Consider the following 21,053-nt stretch of genomic DNA (forward strand, 5'->3'; position numbering starts at 1 on the left):
AAAACAATGTATCAACTAAAGACATTACATACAAACATACTGTGAGCTAGCCATAATTTTAACATATAGTACTTGTGTTTTCTCACAATAGGTAGTTGGTAGGCTAAGCTCCAGTATATGCTGGTTGAGCTTCTCTAACACAGAATCAAGCCCGTATCTGCAAATGGTTTGTAATGTAATGTTAGGTAATGTACTGTTTTACTATGTTATGTACACCCAAAGTTGCCTGGTATGGTTGGCAGAGACAGGGTTAATTACCCGGTTCTACCCCTCTCAGGAGGCACTGGAGTGGGCTAGTCCTACTTCCTGACTATAGGGAAAGTCTGAGGGAGAAGTTGAAGGGAGAGGGGAAAAAAGACCATGTGTTCCTCCTCCCAGGCCCCAGCTTCAAGCTTCAGAGACCCACAACTCCCTGCATGCTACTTAGGAAGAAGGAGAAAGACCATTGAGTCAAGAAGATAGAGAAATTGCATGGCTGAGCAAGTCAGTCAGCAAGGTAACCTGCTACTACAGCTATTCAGACTTTGCTGCCCTGGAGAGATTACAGATAAGACACCCTACACATGGACACGATTTAGCCAATAGTAGTCATTTTGAGCCTACATTTTGCACTGTGAATTGCAGGCATAAATGCCGGAGAACAGTTGTCAGCAAGAGATTCTAGTGAATGAGACTTGTGTCGTGATTCACACCTTTGCCAGTCTCTATACCTTGCTATCTGGGGAATGAATTTGCACCATGTCTAGATTATTGATGGATGTACTACAACACCTATTATGCACTCATGTAAAGAAAGGCTTTTATTCTTCTACCTCTGCCCCGATTTCCTTACTCCTACACCATATGCTGGCCATTGCACTCTACAGGCCCTGCTTTGCACACATCCAAACACCTAATATCAATGGCACCTTGACTACGATCAGTCAGGAGCCCCAGAATCAGGGTGTGCCCAGAGGGAAGAAAGGGTGTCCCCTACGGAGCGACAGTGTGAGGACTGCCTCTGTGATTCTCTGGGACAGCCAGAGCCACTACCACTCCCATCCTCCACTCTGGCTCCTCCTGGGCTCGCTGAAGGGGGGAAGCGGAGGGAAGAGAAAAGGGAGGGAATCATTAGATTTGACATTATTTACATATACTTAATATGTCCAGACTGGACATCTATGCTTATGGATCTCATAATATTATATAATGATTTTTTTGGTTTTGTTACAGAGCTAAACATTTTCTGCGTCTCTTCACACAGGCATAGAGCTGCGTTCTGGGTGTCTGCTACCACCACTAGGGGAAGCTCGCTTAATTCAGATTTATATATCAGCAATAACACAAATGGGTTGTACCGTATGGATATTTATGGAGAATCAATAGGATATGCCATAAACGTCTGATAGATGCCGGTCCCACCTCTAGGACCTTGTCACGGCCTATGGTGTGTTTTGTGACACTTTCCTTCACTTGGTTGCCCGTGGCAACGTGGGGTGTTGTGTGCATGTGGTGGCAGTGTCTCAGCCCTATGGCTGATCCCCAGGACATGGTTGCCACGCATGCCGTTGCCCGCGGCAACAGGTGAAGTGTATGTTTATGTGTGTACTTCCCCTTTAAGTGGCCGTCTTCCCTTGCCTGGTGTTGGAAGGGTTAATTCCCTTGTGTGTGTGTGTGGAACACTGGGTGTGTCTGTTGGGTGTGGCTACTTGGGCCTATAAAGCATCTGTGAATATCACTAGTCTGAGGGGTACTTCAGCCATGGTTAGCTGGAGCAGCCTCCTGTGTATTCCATCTGCCAGTGGGGGCCACCTTTGTGGTCATAAGTTTACGTATGGTGTTTAGAAGATGTTTGTTTGGTCTCTTTGTTATACCAGCATATGGTTTCCTGGGTTCCCGTGTGATGTCTGTTGTGTGCTGTGTACTTTGTGTTGTAGTGGACAGCAGCACTTGTACATGGGTTCCAGGTTGTGTGTCTGTGGCAGGTAAGTGTGGAACTAGTCTCATTTATCTGTCATTGCCATATGTCTGTTCATGTTCCCCTTTCTATGTAGCTTGGCCTGTGAGACTCCTGTCCCTCCGTGTCTAGGAGGAACAGGTCGTCTTACCCTGCTCCTAGTCCAGGGCCACCCTGAGGGCTAGCAGGAATATCAGGTTATGGAGTATGAGCCCTCCTACCATCAGGGTCGGCTCATACGGATAGGAGACAGGGTCAGAATTAGGGATGTGTAGGAGGTGACCTGCTCCCTGATTCGTGTCCTGGCCTGGCATTGACCATCCACCTTCTGATACCGCACAGCTGAGGGTTTTCCCCATCCTCAGCCATGACAGACCTGCTTCCATCTCAAAAACGGGCACCCGATCCGACCGCATGCTTCACATATGCAGTGTACTCTCCTTTCACTGCCATGAGACTTCCAAAAATAGTTGAGCAGGCATGCTTAGCTATTTTTGGAAGTTCCACAGCAGAAAATGTGCAGCTACCATTCTAATGCTACCATTCTAATCTCTACTATGGGACTTCTTAACATAGCCAAACCCAGGTCCCATAGTGGTGAATGGAGAAAGCTGTCTCAGAGGTGGAAGCCGCACCTATCAGTCATTTATGGCATACCCTATCAATCTGCCATAAATGTCCAGGTTTCCTTTAAAGCTATGGACACCTGTAGAGCAATCTCTTCCTCAGATGTATTTTGACATAAGAAAAGAGTATTTGTAATAGGTTTATATTAAGCATGTTGCTTTCTATGACTTCTGCAGCTTTTATGTTTCATAGTACATAGCATCTGCGGAATGCCATTTTGTGATAAATCCATCAGAGAGCTTGTTCTCCACCCTATCTCTCTCTGCTGATCCATCACCTTAGCTGATTTATCACCAAGTCCAAGATGAAATTTGATTTGGTTGTCTTGTTGTCCATCTTTGGCTGACTTTTGGTAGATACTAACCATGGCATACCAGGAACACCCCACAAGACCATCTGTTTTTCAGATGCTCTGACCCAGTCATCTAGCCATCACAATTTGGCCCTTCTCAAAGTAGCTCAGATCTTTACTCTTGCCCATATTACCTGCTTCCAAAACGGACTCTTCAGTTGCTGCCTAATATTTTGCACAGCTTGACAGCTGCCATTTTCGTTGAGATACGTGCCATTGGGAATATCATTTGCTTTGTTGTCTTTTATCTTTGTAATTCTGGATACTCTCACTGACCTCAGTCTCTCTAGTTTTCCACCCCATCAGAGACTGGGTCGGGGTGAGGCTTAAGAGCACACGAGGCTGACACCCTAGGGTAAGAACAAGGGTTCTTTCTTATTTACTGTCTTTGAACTGTGCTAATAAAAGGTATGTTTTAGAACCCCATAACTTGGACCTAAAAGGACAAAAACATGACACGTATGAACGCTTTCCGGCTTTATTAATAATATGAGAGTGCAACATACACAAGACTACCATAAAGCAGCAATATTTACCAAGAGAGAGAAAAAATAATATGAAAAAAATTGAAGAAACCATCACAATTATTTCTCGTTATTAAAATTTAGGTCTACATAAAAGTCGTTCTGCTGCGGTCAACAGAAGGAGGATCTCATCAGGTGTTGATACTGACAGTGAAAGCACCAGCATGTCTTGAAGATCTGCAAGGAATCAATCCTTAATGCAGCTTTAGGTTCTGAGCCTTCATCTGGGAGAACATTGAACCTGTGTCCACCCCTCAACTGTGTCATAGGTGCAGCAGAACTTCTCGTTTCCTTCAAGGAAAATTCCAGTGTAGATTCACCGGCTACATGAACAGGTGAAATGATCACTCCCCCACCAGATGATGCTTAAACCCCATGCCTAATATTTGCTTGAGTCTTAACTCAAAGGCCATTGCATGCAGGTTTGCAAACTCTCATCACAGAGAACTGCAATATTTCCAAGCATTAAATATTGTTGGCCCATCATATAATGGTTAACGTGTCCAAACACAATGTATAAGTGCCGTCACAACACAATCAAGTCTTCAGGACACTACCATACAGTATTGTGTCTGAAGTCAAAAACTGGGCATGACGGCTTCTTGTGTAGTAATTTATGCATTGTGTTTTTAGCACGTTTTGATCCCCTCTTGGAAGGTCTTGAAGAGTTCTACAAGTGCAGATCAACAACTGAAGGTGTCCACAAAGATGGAGCTGACTGCATCTCCAATGAGTGAGTGACCCGAAGAGAGATAAGAGATACAATAAATTACGTTACATAAAAAAAATTACAAAAATACACAACCACCAAGACAATAAGATTGATGAGGGCTCCACCGCATGAAGACCCCAGTCATTATAAGACCTCTCTGTCTCTTCACAGGCAAGGCTATGCCTCAGAGATGAAGAACTGGTCATTGAAAAGTGGTGTGTAGGGTTTTCTAAGTGCTAAAGTCTTGCCTTTGGAATACTGATAAGAATAACATGCTTCAAAATGAACTCTACCCCTACTCTAGGTAGAAGGAATGGGAAATCTTGCTGTGCGTTGGTACACATAGAGCAGAGAAAGGTGTAATGGACATAAACAGTGAGTGTTCCAGGGTTGCTGGTCACTTGAGGTACCATTATGGCACTGGACTAACCGGATGACATGGGCATGCTCACATGGGCGTACTCTGCTGACGTGAAAGGGGCCGTATGCCCAGTCCAGTGTGTTAAATGAAGCAAATTTCTCCTTTGTGTTAGCAGAACCTATAGAAACCTGGTAAGGAGATGACAGCTTCAGTGCAACACACTAGTGCACTTTTTTTTAACCCTCACGGACACTTGTGCGGGGTTCAGCTAGTGAACTATGGATGATGCTGATGATAGAGTCAACACCAGGTGCTTCCAGAAATGTGCGGTGATCTCCTTCTATGACATGAACCTGACACCTTCCCGTCACATACCTGTTGGAAAAGGAAGCAGAAAGAATTGATGAATGTGAAATAATGGTGCATGAGGCTGCACTACTGAATGTTCCTAAGCTCAGACATCTACTGAGAGAATGAGCTGCAGCTGAGGTGAGGCTGAATGCAGATCCCTACGTCGCAAGAGATTAGGACTTCTGAGCTATCATTATGGGAACCAACTAAAAGTAGCACTGGGCACTGCTACTAAATAGTACCGTGCTATACTGATTTTCCTTTACTTTTATTACCTATTAAAGGGAATGTATAATCTGACAATTACATCTTAATAAAATCATGTTTAAATTATACACGTTATTTTTTTTAAAAAAGGTGTTTTTTTTACATTAAAAAAAAATCTATATATATCTATAATTTTATTTTTTCAATTTTTACACTTGCCACTACAGCAGTCATAACTGCCGATACACACTAGATGTATGTGGACAGAATACGAGCCAATTTCATTGGAAACGGCCAACCAGCTAATGTGTATGGGGCTGATGTTGGGGAGGATATGGATCAAGTAGTTCAATGTCAACATGCCCAATCCTCTTGTTCTAGGGGAAATTATATGCCGTTTGGCAGCATGGTTCCCCTATCTCCCCATTCAGTATACATGCACCCTCGGTCAAGAGTGCTTGTGTATGGGCAGTTGGGAGAGAGATAGCTGTTGGAGCATCATTTTATTATCATTGAGGGTAAGTGAAAGGTTGTGCAGTATATATTACATTCATATATACCCTGCACATGTAGAGGCACTTTTATTATATATACATTTAGTCATAGACTACTGATTGCCTGCTCTTGACATGTGCACTTGTATTTATTGGTTTAAAATTTAGCTTTTATTTGTTTATTGTTAGTAAATAATGAACTTTTTATCTAACCTACTTAATAAAACTATCTCTGGACATATAAAGTATGCTTGGTATTTTATTTATTTTAGCACTGTTGTTGCAGTAGTGGTGATTGATTTGCAATTGCTGTTAGATGGTTAGACTTTATTTGTATAAACTATTAGCTATTTGGATACTTTGTTTGTACCCTTGATCTGATAGATTGTAATCAGTTTTTTCTAATGTTAGATACTTAGTATCTGCTGGCTCTGCTGTCTGTGCCTTAAATGACCTATAGCTAATTTTGTAATGCTATTGCTATTCACCCTGCTGCCTTCTGGTGGTGCTGTTGCTTTTGTGAAGCTGCCTGATTATTTAACTGCTAGTAACAACCTATCTGCTGTCTCTGCTGACGATAATCTGGCTTTTTTGCGGCTTGCTCTAAAGGCTTATGGTGCTGATGCCGACGATGTGCCTGTCAAGGCTGTCACTATGTAAGTCAGGCGCTTTATTAGAAGCATCTATATGTCCTAGAGTCTAAAATCTAATTACTGCCCCCCGACATGTTTCGCCATATCCATGGCGTCTTCAGGGGATCGGGCAGTCTGCAAAGGTTGTGCAGTGACTTAATACTGATGGTCTATCCTCAGGATATGCCATCAATTTCAGGTCACCGAGAGTCCAACTCTCCCCAGCCCCACAAATCAGCTGTGTGAAGGGCTAGGGGAGCTCATGCCAGCATTGCTTTCTCTTCAGATTACCTGCATGCTGTCTCCATTGCAACGGCGGTGCAGTGTAATTACACTTGAATGGGATGGAGCAGCTGTTATGACACCGTACCGCCTCTATAAAGTTGATGACACACAGGTAATTTTGAAGCTGAAGCAGCTCTTGCACGAGCATCGCTACCCTTTCAAACAGCTGATCGGCAGAGGTGTCGGAGGTGGGCCTGTGTAAAAGGTCAACATTGACTTATAGGATAGCCGCCTCAGCATCTGGTGGCATCAGAGGCAGAGCTTGTTAAGGGCTCATTTACATAACCTCTTCTAAGTAATTATATGAACGCATTGCATTACGCATCTTAAAGGGGTTATGCCATGATTGATGTAAAAATAAAGAACATGACAATACCTTTCTAACAAAGCTAGAACCAGCCCTGTACCTCACATGGATCCAGAGATCTCCACATGCATTACAGCAATTGCTCTGCTAGATTTATTTCAAGCTGGCAGCTCAGCTGGGGGCTCAGGGGGACGTGTCCATTCTGCTGCAGCTTTGTCCTTATTAGGCTAGGTCTACACAACGACATTTGTCGCGCGACAATTTTTATAATGAAGTAAAGAATATTTCACAACTGGAGCATTTTTGGTAAAGAAAGTAAATTACAAAAAGTAACTCTAATGGTAGCATAACCCCTTCAAGTTCCAGTCTGTATTATAACCTAGAGCTGCACAGCAGACCATCTCCACTTACCTCGGATAATTTGTAGTCTGCCCCCAGCCCTTCTTCATACTCGTTTCTGATCTTTGCCCTCAGCAGGGTGATGTTTCCATGATATTTATTGACCGGGACATACTGGTCCGCAGCCTTCAGCTTGTAGTAGAAGGAGGAAGCCGCAAATTGGAGGGCGTCGTGGTTGATGGACTTGTGACTCTGTGTGATCAGCTCCACTGCGGCATTGACTCGGGTCTCCAGGTCCTTCTGGGGGAGAAGAGTCTCCAGCAGCTGCAGGAAGACAGGGTACGTCATTATATCGGTATATTTCTGGATACACAGACGGCCTGCCGCGGGGTATGGACGTCACGTTTACCTTATTATATTCCGTTCCAGTGAATTGCTGGATGAACGCACACAGAGCCTCCGTTTCAGCCTCAGCATCGCTGCCGGGAGTTAGTTTGGCACGATAGCTCTGCAAAACACAGACGGGGATAACATTAGTCAAGACATAACTGACAAGACACAGAAATGAGCCCTTAAAGTTTTTTTTTATTCATGATGTGCATGAAGACGCCAGTATAGATGATGATCAGTCAGAGCTGCGCTCCCCGGCCTGAACAGATTGCGGGCACTTCCAGGATTATGTGCTGCACATCTGGCACGTGATCCTAGCCCGGCTACAATCCACAATGTAAGCGGGTTGCGCTTGCGCGGTCAAGCAGCCTTCGGTGCTGTGAGCATATGCAACCTGCGTACATTGTGGATTTTAGCAAGGCTAGGATCACGCAGGGGAGGCATATATAGAGCTCATAGGGCCCCATAACAAAACTTTGTATGGGCCCCCCTGCCCCAGCCAGTACGTGCGCATCGATCACTCCCAGGAAACATAGAAGTCAAAGTGCAATGCCCCAGATTTCTGATGAATTTACGTTTTGTTTTTTATTTTAGTGGAAGAAATTTTAATTTATAAAGTTTTACCTTCAGCCTCACCCATTTTACACAACTTCTATGTCAGAAAAAGTGGAGCTGGCGCTTCATAAATATGGCGCTCATTCTGAACAACATATGTCTAAGTGTATTCAACTGCCATAAATTCAGTCATATTGATCTCCTGCTTCCCTTCTATCACAAAGCTGGCTGCTGGCAGCCACCACTAGGTGGAGCTTCGTTCATAAGAGTTTATGCAGTTACCACTGAGTGAAGCTCAAAGAATCTGTTGGTACTGAGCTCCCCCTAGTGGCGGCTTCGTGAAAATGCAGTGTTTTCACATGGGGAAGAGGAGAAGGAGTTCAGCGCTGGACCTGCCCCTGGGCCCCATAGCTGTTGCATGGTCTGCCTCCACTGAACGGGCGCCAGCACGCAAGGTCAGTATGAACAAGTGATGCGGGCTAGGGGGTTGATAGGAAATAGTTCATTATTACTAGAGAAGCCTTTAAAGGGGTAACCCTTCCAGAAACAGTGCCACCCCTGACGATGGATTGTGCCTGGTATTGCAGCTCAGCTTCTTTGAAGTCAATGGGTCTGAGCTGCAGTACCGCACACAACCCATTGTCAGTGGTGGTGCTGTTCTTGGAATAAAATCAGCCGTGTTTTTCTGATCTTGGTCAACCCCTTTAAGGTTGCTCATGGTTTTTGAGGACAATGAAGTGGAGGGGGTGCAGAATTAACCTATTCTTGCCTGTCTTGGTCTATATACAGAACGTCTCTGTGGTTGATGGCAAGCCAGAATCACTACTGTAAGTATACTGAAACTTATTTTTATTTTATTTTAGCATTTAATCCCATATGACTCTGGAAAATTACTTTAAGCGAGAAGTCTAATGGATGGGTCCCATAGGAAATATCAATGCAATCTCAGCTATGTTCTCTAGACAGAAAGCACCTTCAAACCAGCAAACCACTTGTATTTATTAACCCTCGCCTCTCTGCAGTGAATCACGTACACCCCCTCCACCCGATGAAGAAAGGAAATACAAGCAAGCGCTCTTACCTGTGTGTATGCAGCAACATACGAATGTGACCCGTCAAATAGGAACAGGCTGTCGGCGGCGTGTGTGCCGTCCCGCTGAGCCTGCAGCTGGCAGCACATCTCAAAGGCCACACAGGCTCCGAACGAGTAGCCGGCGATGCAGTAGGGGCCCTCCGGCTGCACTTGTTTTATACACTGGATGTAGTAGGCAGCAAGATTCTGAATGCTGTCCAAAGGAGCGGCTAAAACACAAAATCTTACATGTAGTTCACACTTGGCAGCATGACAAAAGTGTGGATTACAAACAATACCGCTTGACAGTAAGGGTATGTTCACATGTAGCAGAAATGCGGTGGATTTTTCATCCAGATTTGTGGGCACATTTACAGCGAACAAATCTCAGCCAGAATAAAACATGCAGAAATCGACCTGCATTTTAATCCAACACAGTTCAATTTTTTCTTAATCCCATTTAGCACATCCTAAATCCTAGGTTCTTAACCTGTAGTATGCACAGTCCAAGGAGAACATTTCATGACTCTAGAGTCTAGAGGGACCCAATTTCTCCTTATGGGGGGCACCTAGTAGGCATCTTATAGGCCAGGAAAAAACAATATGAAAATGATATCTATTTCCAAAAAGAAAAGAAAGCTGAGCCTATGGTGCCACCTGCTGGAAGATAGCTATCACCCTGGATCCCGACCAAGGCCTCCTCAGTTCTCTCTGCTCTGCATTAATGAGAGGCAATCACCCCAAAGCAGCTGTCTGAAGATGAGGTACTGGCTTGGCAATAATGCTAAGTAATGTCTCAAGGCCTGTTTTAAGAATTGGGATTTTACATAACATATAGTATATTTAGGAGACCAATGTGACACTCGACCTCCATGCTATATTCACCACCTTATTACCTTTTGTACATTGGAGTCCATAGCAGAAAATGTTTAGTTTTGAAGCCAGATTCTGGAATGCTGCAATAGATCCCTCAATGGGGTGCACCAGGAAGAGATGATGTTCCTTCGTTTGTACATCGTTCAGCTTGGTGATTGTGGATGCATCAGGATTCACCAGGAGTTTATTAAGATCCAGGAAGCTGAGATCTGGTTGCCCAGAGGTTTTCTGGGAGGGTTTGGATTCTGGAAAGTTAAAAGTAGCCAGTTATAGGATAAAAACAGCGTCTTCTACCATCACAAAATATTATTTTTATATTATGTGTTATTGTCTCATTGCTTTAGGTTACGGCCACGCGGGCAGGTTTCTGTGTGCAGTTTTGAAAGCCAAAATCATTAGTGGATCATAAAAGAAAATAAAGTATATAGGACAGATAGGGCTTCTCATTTATAAATCCACTCTTGGTTTTGGCTTCCAAAACTGCTTGCGGAAACCTGATTGTGTGGCCGTACCCTTAAGGTTCAGTATTTACATTGACCGTAGATACAATAACAATTCAACTTTTTGCACTGTATAGACAGCAGTTAGAGGATATATGCACTTTTTTTTAATCATTGTTATTGCTTCAATGCATCTAAAATACAATTCTGAATAATGTCTTCACTGAAAATATCCTTGTTTTGTGCATACGGCCGCTATGCAGACCTTAGGGTTTCTATGATTACAGACTACTGTCTTGTATGAGGAGACTAGTACTATAAATGATGCAAGACATTTGGGGGCCCTGTTACAGATTTTGTATTAGAGCCCAGGAGCCTCACATTAGTCTTCTACAAGTGACAAAATATCCAAGTATCCAAAAATATAATTTCTAGCTCAACATTTTAGTTCCGAAGTGATGACTTATTGCTTATGATTTCCAGCCATGTTCTTGAGAACAGTAATTTAATTAGGGTTGGAAGCCTGAAGAAATGTCACTCGTATTAAGGCTAAAAGTGATCTAATGCAAGTCAGAAGGTCACTGTCTAAAGGTCCCTTTACACAGGAGAATTTAGCAGGTGATTGTCGGTAAGAAAGCGTTCCTTCCCAGAAAGCGCCTGCTCGTCTGTGAAGGAGACCGCAGTATTTACAGTATGGGGAGGGGTGACCGCTAGTGCCATCGCTTGTCCCCATACATAATCATTGTTTGCCGGCAGCAGAGGCTGATTAGACGGCACGATCTGCTGCCAGCAAACGATGATTTAGGTGACCACGTGCGTTTTGCTCATTTATCAGGTAATCGGTGGCACCTTTACAACACCAGATAATCTCTAACGAGCGTTCCTATGAACACTTGTTAGCTATTATCTAGCCGATTCTATGTCCTGCATAAAAGCCCTTAAGATACCACATGTCTTGGTTGAAAAAAATATTTTATGGCACCATTTCTTTTTGTTATTTCTTTATTAAAGGGGTTGTCTTGGTAGAGGTTGATTTCAGTGTTACTTCCTAGCTCCCTTGATGGCCAACTTTCTTAGAAAATGTGCCACATGTGCAATGAGTCTTATTATATGAAACAGACCATATGTTTAATCTATCCATACCATACCTTAGGCTATCAAACCAGTAAGGAATACACTAGGAAATGTTCTAGGTCGCTTATCACTTGAAATCCTACCTTCATTATGTCCAGGCTTGGAAGAGAGCTCACGAAGTTTGTTAATTGTCAGTTGTCTAACTTCCCTCATTGCCATGACGATATCATAATCACGTTCCAGCGTCTGTCGCACCTCCACACCCATGAGAGAATCCAATCCTAAGTCAGCCAGAGTGGTGTCAGGATTCAACCTGGTTACGTCTCGGACACCTAGAAAAAAACAGTAAAACAAAATCAGAACGTCTTAACTAAAAACTAAATGTGAGGTAGAACTTAAAGAGGGAATCCACCCAAAAGTCATCTGACATGTCAGACAGTTATATAAGGTCACATTGGTGGAGTCAGAGAGCTCATTCAGGAAATTTCCAAAATGACAGAGGTCTGAAACCACTTCTGTGTCTAAGGACTTCCATAACTTGAAAACTTAAGAATGAGCCACTCAAATCAATGATGGTTTGCATATAAAGTTCTGCCAAAGATTTTCAATAAAGCCTCATGCACATGACCATATGTTTTGTCCACATTCGATCCTGGATGCGGACGACAGGCAATTCCTGACTACACTCTTGCCTTGATCCCTGGTTACTACGTACGGTCCATTAATTTTTTTATTACACCCCTTAGCTATGCCCTAGACCACACTGCTGCTGTGTCCACGTTCATTCCTGGTGTTCATACCCCTGGTCTGTTCCTGGTGTCCAAGTTCCTGTACTATGCTTTAGATCTGGTCTTGTACCTTTCTATAAACACTGTCGACTCGTAACAGCCAACTGGTGCTGTTCTGGGGACTGCAACCTGGTGATTCTTTGTAGAATAGTCCATATCTCTGTGTATAAGTTAAACAGTAAAAGCCAGGGATCCCTTAGACTCTCCACCGCAGTCTAGCCAGCGTCAAACTGGTTGCAGCCAAAAGGATCCACATTCATGTCTGAAATGTTATTTATGCTAAAACCTGAATTGTTCCCTGATGACTGTATTTTTTGTCTATAATAAAGAAATATATAACAGTAACACCCTTTCTGGAATTCAAGGGTGACTTAAACTCATTGACTCCACCAATGTGATCCATGTTTTAGTTGGGCTTCCAGCAAACATCTAAGGTGTAGCTGATGTTATCCACTACATCAATAAAATTAAAGTTTTGGCCACTGAATTACTTTACCATTCTTTCTAAATGCTGTCCTTACCTAAAATGTGAGCTACAGCTTCCACCAAATCTTGTTGTCCAGCTCCTTTGGTTTTCACAGAGATTGTCTTCTCAGCTAACACAAAACTGGACATAACAGGATGAGGTTGGTTTAGGAACTGATCAAGAACCTCCAGACAAGAACTGATCCTCTGAGGTAATGTGCCACCGATCACTATGTCATTACTGCCCATAGTGTCCAGGATGACACCCACATCACCAATAGCTCCCCATTGCACTGCCAAGCCTGTGGAGGTAAAATTCAGGTGATTAACTCATAATTACACGACTACATAAAAGCATAAATTGCACAACCTAACATAAATTTTATTGTAACCATGGTTGGGTGAGTATCCGGACACAAGCCAGTTCTAGAAACCAAACTTCCTTCTTTTTCACCCTTTTCCTTCTTCTAACTTCACCTCATTATTCCTTAAATGTTATTCTGTATTTCGGTCTTATGCCTACACCCCCACTCTTATAGGACTCATAGTGCAGAATGTTCAGGTATGAAGCTTCTCTCTGTCATAGTAGTAGGACTTCTGCTATTTAACCATGGGTGGACTTAGTCAGCCAGTTCAGAGAGTTTCTCCAAGCTAACAGTGTCACAGTTTTTGCATGTTGGTTATGGAGATGTTTAAAAGGTCCTGACGCTGGGTGCCATCAGAACCTTTGCATGGGGCTCTGATGACAAAAGGAGCCGGCGGCAAGGAATGGTAAGTTAATATCTGTTTTTTCTGAGGTCTGATTCATTTTGGGTTTTTATTTAGGTGTTTGGTCTAGAGTGTGGCTTAGGGTCCGATCTGGTGCCTGTTTTATGGGTCTGCTCTGCAGATGGATTTACAAGGGGAGCCACACACAAAAGTTTGGCCTGGGACCTAGACTTTTCTAGTTACACCCCAGGTGGGAGTTATGTGATTTCTGTGACCATCCATATAATAAATAAAAAAAGGCTCATGATCCTTTTATTTTTCAGATTGCTGGAGAACTCCTCTTCCAAACTAGTCCCACCGATATGAGAATGATAAGAAACCCTTTACGGAATATTCAGTTCTTACACTCACTAAAATGCATCATTTGTATTCCAGGTGATGGTATGCCCTCTAATCTCTATATATCTGTGTGTATTCTACCTGGCAGATGGTCCCGACGTCGCTTTTCACAAATACGCTCCATTGTTGAATTGGCGAATCCATAGTTACTTTGGCCGGCATTTCCTCTCCCACAGCTCACTGACGAGAATGCCACAAAATGATCCAGCTCTGGACACTTCTCTCTGCTGACTCTGCGAAATAACAATCAGGCAATTATAACAATCTGTGGTTTACTCCATAGATATCTATGTGGCTGTTACCAAAATCCTGCATAGATGGTGGAGGACAAGGAGAAGGATCAAGAAAGGTGCAAGCAGATTGCCTGCTGTGCAGTTACACGTGTGAACAATTACCTGTCCAGATTAAGAGTGCCATCATACTTTGGTTTGTTCACATCTTGGAACAGTTTTGGGGATAGGTTTTCAATCATGGCGTCTTTTAGCACCTGTTCAGAAGAGAAAAGAATACCCTTACCATATCTGTGAGCATGGAAATCTCTTACTAATATTTGCTTTAGGTTGGTTGGTTGTCCATGCTGGGATAGGGTTATAAATGTATTACAAATATAAGAAATATGGGACTCAATGTGTTATAGGCATTGTTACATGCAATTTGCAAATGCACCAAGACCACTAAGCCTGTCAGCTCCTGTGCAACAGCTGGACTATAAGTGAGCAACACAGAGGCCCCAGACTATTAGACTGAGTTAGACTACCATACAAATATTCATGTACAAGCTCCATTCAAATAATATCTACCTTTCAACTGTACCAAATGTATAAATTTACATAAGTATTTGACAAATCTTGGCCACCCTGATCTTCCTAGAGAATATAACTACTAAATATGTTTCAGCTACAAGAAGAACAAAAAACAACTTTGGTCCTGGGGAAGATGAAGGTCTTGAGATGGAGAACCTAGTCAGAAGGAACAGCTACCATGATACAAGAGATAGCACTAGAGGGTCCTCAAAACTTCTATCCATATAAACAGCAAGCCATCTGTTCCCACTTTAAGACAATGGCAATATTCATTGTATTATTAGATTCATATAATAGAGAGAAGACAAACTGGTAAGATAAACCATAAAGCCACAGAGTTGTAACACATTTCCCTCAAGAGCCTTAAGGATCTACAGCTTTTACAACTAAATAGTTCTTGCCTCATATCTGTTACAAAAATCTACTTTTACTAATTGCTGCTAAGTATTTGCTGACTGAAAGGTCTAATTCGAAGCAAGAAGGCAAACCTCTCTCAGTGTTTTATCAACACCCACTGACCTCAAAGCTGTTAATGTACAGGCCACAAAAAGGAGGTCTGTGACCCCAAGGCTTTAACATTTCTTGTGGGTTAAGAAAAATAGGAAAGCGAAGAGGTTTGGAACCTGTCGAACTCACCATGGCTAGGTTAAATATGCCACCCACTGGTCCTAACTCTGATGCAGCATCTATTAATTGACGAGCTCCCCCTATAGAAGCGGCATCTTTGGTCGAAACAACCACAGTAATTCCTGCTTGCTTCCAGCTCTGGACTTGCTTGGCTTGATAACCTACAAGTATAAGTACATGGTCAAAACTCTGCTGCATAGCCTTTACTTTACTGGTTGCATATTGCTGCAACGGTGCTCTTACCATTCCTTATCCCAGATCGAGAAGTTAAAATGAGGTTCCGGGCACCTCTCTCAATTAACCACTGAGCCAACTCCAAGCCAAATCCACCAAGTCCTCCAGTTATGATGTAGGACTTTGTTGAGGGGAAGGATGTTCGAGGAACAGCAGAAAGAAGAACTTCAGATTCATGAGTTGACCCTGGCTCCTCATCACGCACCTATACATGAAATGAGCATGAAGACTTAGGGTAAAACTAACACCACTTGCACTACCTCCTGTATGATGCTTGTGAAAGATTTTATATTTACATGAAGCAGATCTAACATCTACAACTATGAGACTAAGATACAGACTCTCATAGACATGCACAGAGAGACTGATATTCAGTCCACATAGAAAATGCTGTATGGGCTCCAGACTGCGGGTCAGATGATGTAACATTGGACCCAAACCTAGGCTCATTTTTCTGCAGTAAGATTGACTGCAGTACTCTATTACTCAAGTACTATATAAATGGGGCAAACCCTAAAAAGAATCCAGAAGTGCTTCTTAAACCTTACTATAAAGTAAATTGTACATTGTACAAACACTATGCAATAGAGAGAGAACTGGGTCTTCTGAAAAAACAATTTTTGTAATAAAGCAAATTGTAATTAGACATTGGAATTCTGACCTTTATCAGGACTTTGCCAATGTGCTTTCCATGCGCCATAAACCTGAAGGCTGGCTCCACCTCATCGTGACTGAAGATGGTGCACTTTAGTGGCTTCACTACTCCACTTTTAATTCCAGACTTCAGTAGATCAGACACTTCCTCCCAATCCTTGTTTCTTTCTTCGAAAAGGGCGTCAAGCAGAATGCCATGGAAAGACACGTTCTTCAGGAAAAGAGCCATTCCTACATGATGACACCATTAAAAATAATGTGTCATGGAGATAAAAAGGTTTACATTTGTGTCTCTCCAAAACCACAAACCTACTATTGAGCAAGTGATGAAAGGAAATCAGAAAAGTATCCCAGCGTTCAAACCAGCCCAAAAAATGGTGAGGTCATTAGATACTCAGGCAATGAATGGCCAAGTGGGCATCTCCTGCGTGTCGAGAAGGAAGTAGAGACCAGTGGCAGACAGAAGAAGCACCGGAATAGCAGCAGAGAGGACCAATGAGTATTATTTTATTTCTTTAGACCAATCTGTATGACTCCAAAACCCCTTCAATGTATTTTTCTTTTCATAGTTTGATACTTGGAGCAGAAAAAAATGATGGATCTTGAATTTAGATCCCATATTGTGTTACAACTTACCTAATGGAGTATTGTTTGACATATCATATTTCCCAATTTCCAAGAAGCGTCCATGGTGGGCCAGACAGCGGAGACTAGCCAGCAGTTTTTCCTCTGCCAGTGAGTTTAAGATTAGGTCCACTCCTACAATGAAAGGGAATAACATAAAGGTTTGCTGATGTTTCGTTCATTTCACCTTTGAGATGAAACGGCATTGGGAGGAGGTGGCTGCAGAGTCGGCGTGCTACACATGGTATCATTATTTTATGTTATTCCACTTTGCCCTTCTTTTATACCACATTTTATGTTGTTTTTTTTCTCCCCTTTGATATTTAGGGTGCACAAGGGGCAACTACAAGTAGTTAAGTTTTTCCATTCGTTGTAGCTGACCGGCTCTGTGGCCCCCTTGGGATCCTTATTTGGGGGGTTTCACTTGCTGCTAATTGTTTCCATATGTTTTAATATGTATTAATTGTGTATCTAATAAAGATTTTGGTATTTATTATGAATGGAGGCTAATAGTCTTTTGTGTAGGTTGTAGTTTAAACTAACAGTAGTCCCATCCAGTTATAATTATATAGGCACCGAGTTTATTATTTGGTGTTACATTTAATTAAAGATAAGTATCAGCTTCCACTTACCTTTCCCTCCTGTAACAGTGAGAACATGTTGCTCAAAAGACGTGTTCCGGGAATTTGCAAAACAGCTGTCGTCAAGCTGTGGGAATCTGCTCTGGAGATACTGCTGCTTTTCAGAAGATCCTAAGCAATAAATATGAATGTTCTAAGTGTTTGTCAGATGTTTTCTCTATTTTATTCTGTTCTTTTTTTTATGGAAATGCATATGCAAAGAGGTAAGGTATCTCCCCAAAAAAGAGAGACATCTCGCCAGCACCACCTATGGAAGTGGCCCTCTATGAGTCAAGATCCGACTTTTCTTGGGATTTCAAAAAGAAATATAGCCAGGCCAGATAGTGGTTTCAGGGTGCTTGCCCCTTGTCAGTGCCAAGTAGGATTCTGGCTGGCTCAGTGCGATGCATTGAAAGCAGCTTAGGCAGGGTGCTGAATGTACTTAAAGAGACCAGTTCTGTATGGAGACTTACTGGAAGTACTCCATGGTATGCAGATTTATTCTCAATGTTCCATGGGAAACGAATTTGCAAAGCGGTATCTCCAAAGAAAGAGAACTCTCTCACCAGCGCCACCTAATTGAAGTGGCTCCCTATTAGTCAAGGTTATGGAAAAGCACAGAGACATGTTACAATGAAAAGACCCATTGATTTCAATGGCATAAGTTGGCATCAACTAGCCTCCATTCTGCCAGGTTTCCACTGTGGGTGGCCAGAGTAACAGAGCCTGCCATGCTACCCATACACTATGTAGTAAAAAATGGAGTCTGTTTTGTTGTTTTCAACCAATGAAGTCAATGAAGCGATGGAATGCCTTAGGGTCTCATTGCAATTCTACCGGTTTCCTGCTTCCAGAGAGCATTACAGGATCTCAGACAATAGTGAATTTAGATAATATGCATTGTGTCCTGAGATCCTTGCTGATATTTTCTGCAAAATGTACTGTAATCTGCATTGAAAATTTGCAACAGATCAGGATGTGACCTTAGAACCTCAGCTGATAAGTAGCATGTCTGATAGTGGGATTCAGCTGACAAAATACCTTATAACAAAGAATAAACAAATAGACCACAAATAAAAAAAAATTATGTATCACGGGAGACGGAAATGGCCAGGATCACATCTTTCACCTAGTTCAGTAAGTCTTCTAGTTTTGATGGTAAGGAATACAATAACCACAATAAATATTCCTTAGGACAACCTACCTACTGTTGTGAAGACACGGCAACCCATGCTAAGACAAATGGCTATTGCAGCTTGGCCAACACCACCTGATCCAGAATGGATTAGGATGCTCTCACCCTTCCTCAACCGTCCGCGCACAATCAGGGCATAGTACGCTGTAGCATAGACCACAGGAACTGAGGCAGCGTCAGCTAAAGACCTACAAATGGAAAGTATAGAGAATAATTGTGTAAACCTACGATAATCAGTAATCCCCCCAACACACTCAACAAAACGTTCTGGTCAGTTTTCTGCCTTAAACTAAAATCTCTGGTTAGACATCAACCACCACCAAGTCTACAGATCTACTGTTTAGAGCTGTCCATGAATGACATAGTCAAATTTCATTATTCACAAAATTAGAGTAGTAAGAGGTGTGGATATGGCACCTAACTTCAGCAGCCCTGCTTAGTAATACTAGAGCTGCTGGGTTGGTAACATGGAGCAGACTCAACTTCTTCCATCATGCCTCCACCTGGCCAAATACTGAACTGGCTTGGTGAGTGCAGAAAGTTAGGAGGCCTAGTTTTACAACCTGATATGACCTGAGAATCAAAATCAGACACAAAATAAATAGAAACTGAAAATATCATATTTCCATCTCTGAGCTGCTGTCATGATAATGAGAAGAGCAGCATCTATGATAGAGTAGCTAGGGCAGAGGCAAAGCGTGTGAGATGCTGGTGAGATACGTGCTTCAGTGGCTGGGTTCCTAAAGGGAAGGGGTGCCAACAAATCATTCTGCTTTGTTAAGGGTATTCAGATACAGGTCTAGGACACCCAGCTGAGTCTTTGCCGCAGGTGAGAAAAGAAAGGGTGGCTCAAACCCTGGCTATTAATTTACATTTAGGTTTCAATTAAACTCTCACTACTAGCAGCCCATTTTAATGATTCAAAGGGTGGTTGTTAGGACAGGCAATAAATGGCAACTGTTTGATGAGCCCACAGCATTAGGGTGAGCATTGCGGCCATTTAATTACCAGGCACAGTGCCGAACATTCAGTAGTGCCTGTGCGTGGTACTACATGTAGCTCTGCTGCAATGCTCTTCAAACAGCTGATTGTGGGGGTGCCATGAGATGGACCCTCACCAATTCGGTATTGATGGCCTATCCTAAGAATAGACCTTCAGTCCTAGACAACCAATTTCAAGTAGGAACTTACCAGTCTTCTGGTACATTAAACAAGAATTGCTGATCAACGTCCACAACAGTGGCAAGGCCTTTTGCTGTAAGGACTCCCATGATTCTTTTTCCTGTAGGGTCACGTCCTGAAAACTCAAATCCCAGCATGCAGTGTTGTAGGCCTATGTCTCCTGAAAAAATAAAAAATAATCAGTACATTTTTCTAGCGTATTTGAACACATAATAATCATTAATGAATGAAATTCTCACAGCATATATACAGTAAGTTAAATGGCTCCATCATTATTACGTAGTTCTAACAGGAATATATACTGTAAATTCCAATCACTAATGTAGTGCCAGACTATCAGATTTTCTATATATATTTTGTACAGTGTGATGCCAAACTATGAACTATCAGGACACCGATAGTTTAGTGCTCAATTGTCTTTGCTCTTTCAAGGTATATTCCAGCCAAAAGCATTAGTCATTATCTCCTGGGACTCCCTGCTGCCAGAACAGGGGACTCGGTCCTCCTCAAAACTCAAATGCCTGTGCCTAGGAGGAGTTTAACCTTTTAAGGACCAATGACGTAGCTGTACATCATGGGTCCGATCCCTAAACATGGCGCCCGCTCGCACGTGCTGCGGGGCGCCTTAGCTACGGGGTCTCTGCTATTTTAAATAGCAGAGACCCGCGGCACATGTATGAGATCATACATCTTACCTTTCAGATGCCGTGGTCAAATGTCTACGAAGACCGGAACCGAAAGCCGCGCGCTTCAGGTCCGGTAACAGCGTTCCCCGGCTGAGATCGGGGGACCTGTTACCTCGATCTAATTGACCGAAGCCTCAAGCTGGCTTCAGAGTCAATTAGATGTATATATCAATACAGGCCACTAGGTGGCAGCCTTGTATTGATATAGTGCAAATGAAGTCTTCAATGATGGCTATTTAGCCATCACTGAATACTATGGGCAATTGAATGATTGCCAGTTATTGTCACCCAAGTTTTAAAAAAAGTTTTCAAAGTTTTTACAAATATAAAAAAAAAAAAGTTCAAATCACCTCCTTTCCTTAAAATAAAAATACTGAACCAATAAAAAAAATAAACATCATGGGCATCACTGCGTGCGAAAATGCCCACACTATTAAAATATAACAATATTAATGGCATATGGCAAATGGCGTAGCGGGGGAAAATATAAAAACAGCTAATTTGCCATTTTTTGTCACTACCCAATAATTTTTT

At 42.5% G+C, this 21,053-nt stretch overlaps 1 protein-coding gene across 1 annotated transcript in view; it reads right to left on the minus strand.

Moving 5' to 3' along the window:
• Window positions 1-3,379: 3,379 nt before the first annotated feature.
• The window catches only part of FASN (fatty acid synthase), a 75,120-nt gene continuing 57,446 nt past the window's right edge, over window positions 3,380-21,053 (minus strand). Inside the window, exons 28-43 of the mRNA XM_044297363.1 lie at window positions 19,843-19,993; window positions 18,661-18,839; window positions 17,469-17,588; window positions 16,849-16,971; window positions 16,220-16,443; window positions 15,568-15,763; window positions 15,334-15,485; window positions 14,290-14,381; window positions 13,976-14,127; window positions 12,844-13,089; window positions 11,678-11,866; window positions 10,041-10,265; window positions 9,154-9,374; window positions 7,537-7,635; window positions 7,200-7,451; window positions 3,380-4,887 (exon numbers count right to left, since the gene is read on the minus strand). Coding sequence (XP_044153298.1) covers window positions 4,813-4,887; window positions 7,200-7,451; window positions 7,537-7,635; window positions 9,154-9,374; window positions 10,041-10,265; window positions 11,678-11,866; window positions 12,844-13,089; window positions 13,976-14,127; window positions 14,290-14,381; window positions 15,334-15,485; window positions 15,568-15,763; window positions 16,220-16,443; window positions 16,849-16,971; window positions 17,469-17,588; window positions 18,661-18,839; window positions 19,843-19,993 — 2,696 coding nt within the window. The 3' untranslated portion in view covers window positions 3,380-4,812. The remainder of the gene's footprint in view (window positions 4,888-7,199; window positions 7,452-7,536; window positions 7,636-9,153; window positions 9,375-10,040; window positions 10,266-11,677; window positions 11,867-12,843; window positions 13,090-13,975; window positions 14,128-14,289; window positions 14,382-15,333; window positions 15,486-15,567; window positions 15,764-16,219; window positions 16,444-16,848; window positions 16,972-17,468; window positions 17,589-18,660; window positions 18,840-19,842; window positions 19,994-21,053) is intronic.

The sequence above is a fragment of the Bufo gargarizans genome, chromosome 6 (assembly GCF_014858855.1).
Source record: "Bufo gargarizans isolate SCDJY-AF-19 chromosome 6, ASM1485885v1, whole genome shotgun sequence".
Taxonomy (NCBI): domain Eukaryota; kingdom Metazoa; phylum Chordata; class Amphibia; order Anura; family Bufonidae; genus Bufo; species Bufo gargarizans.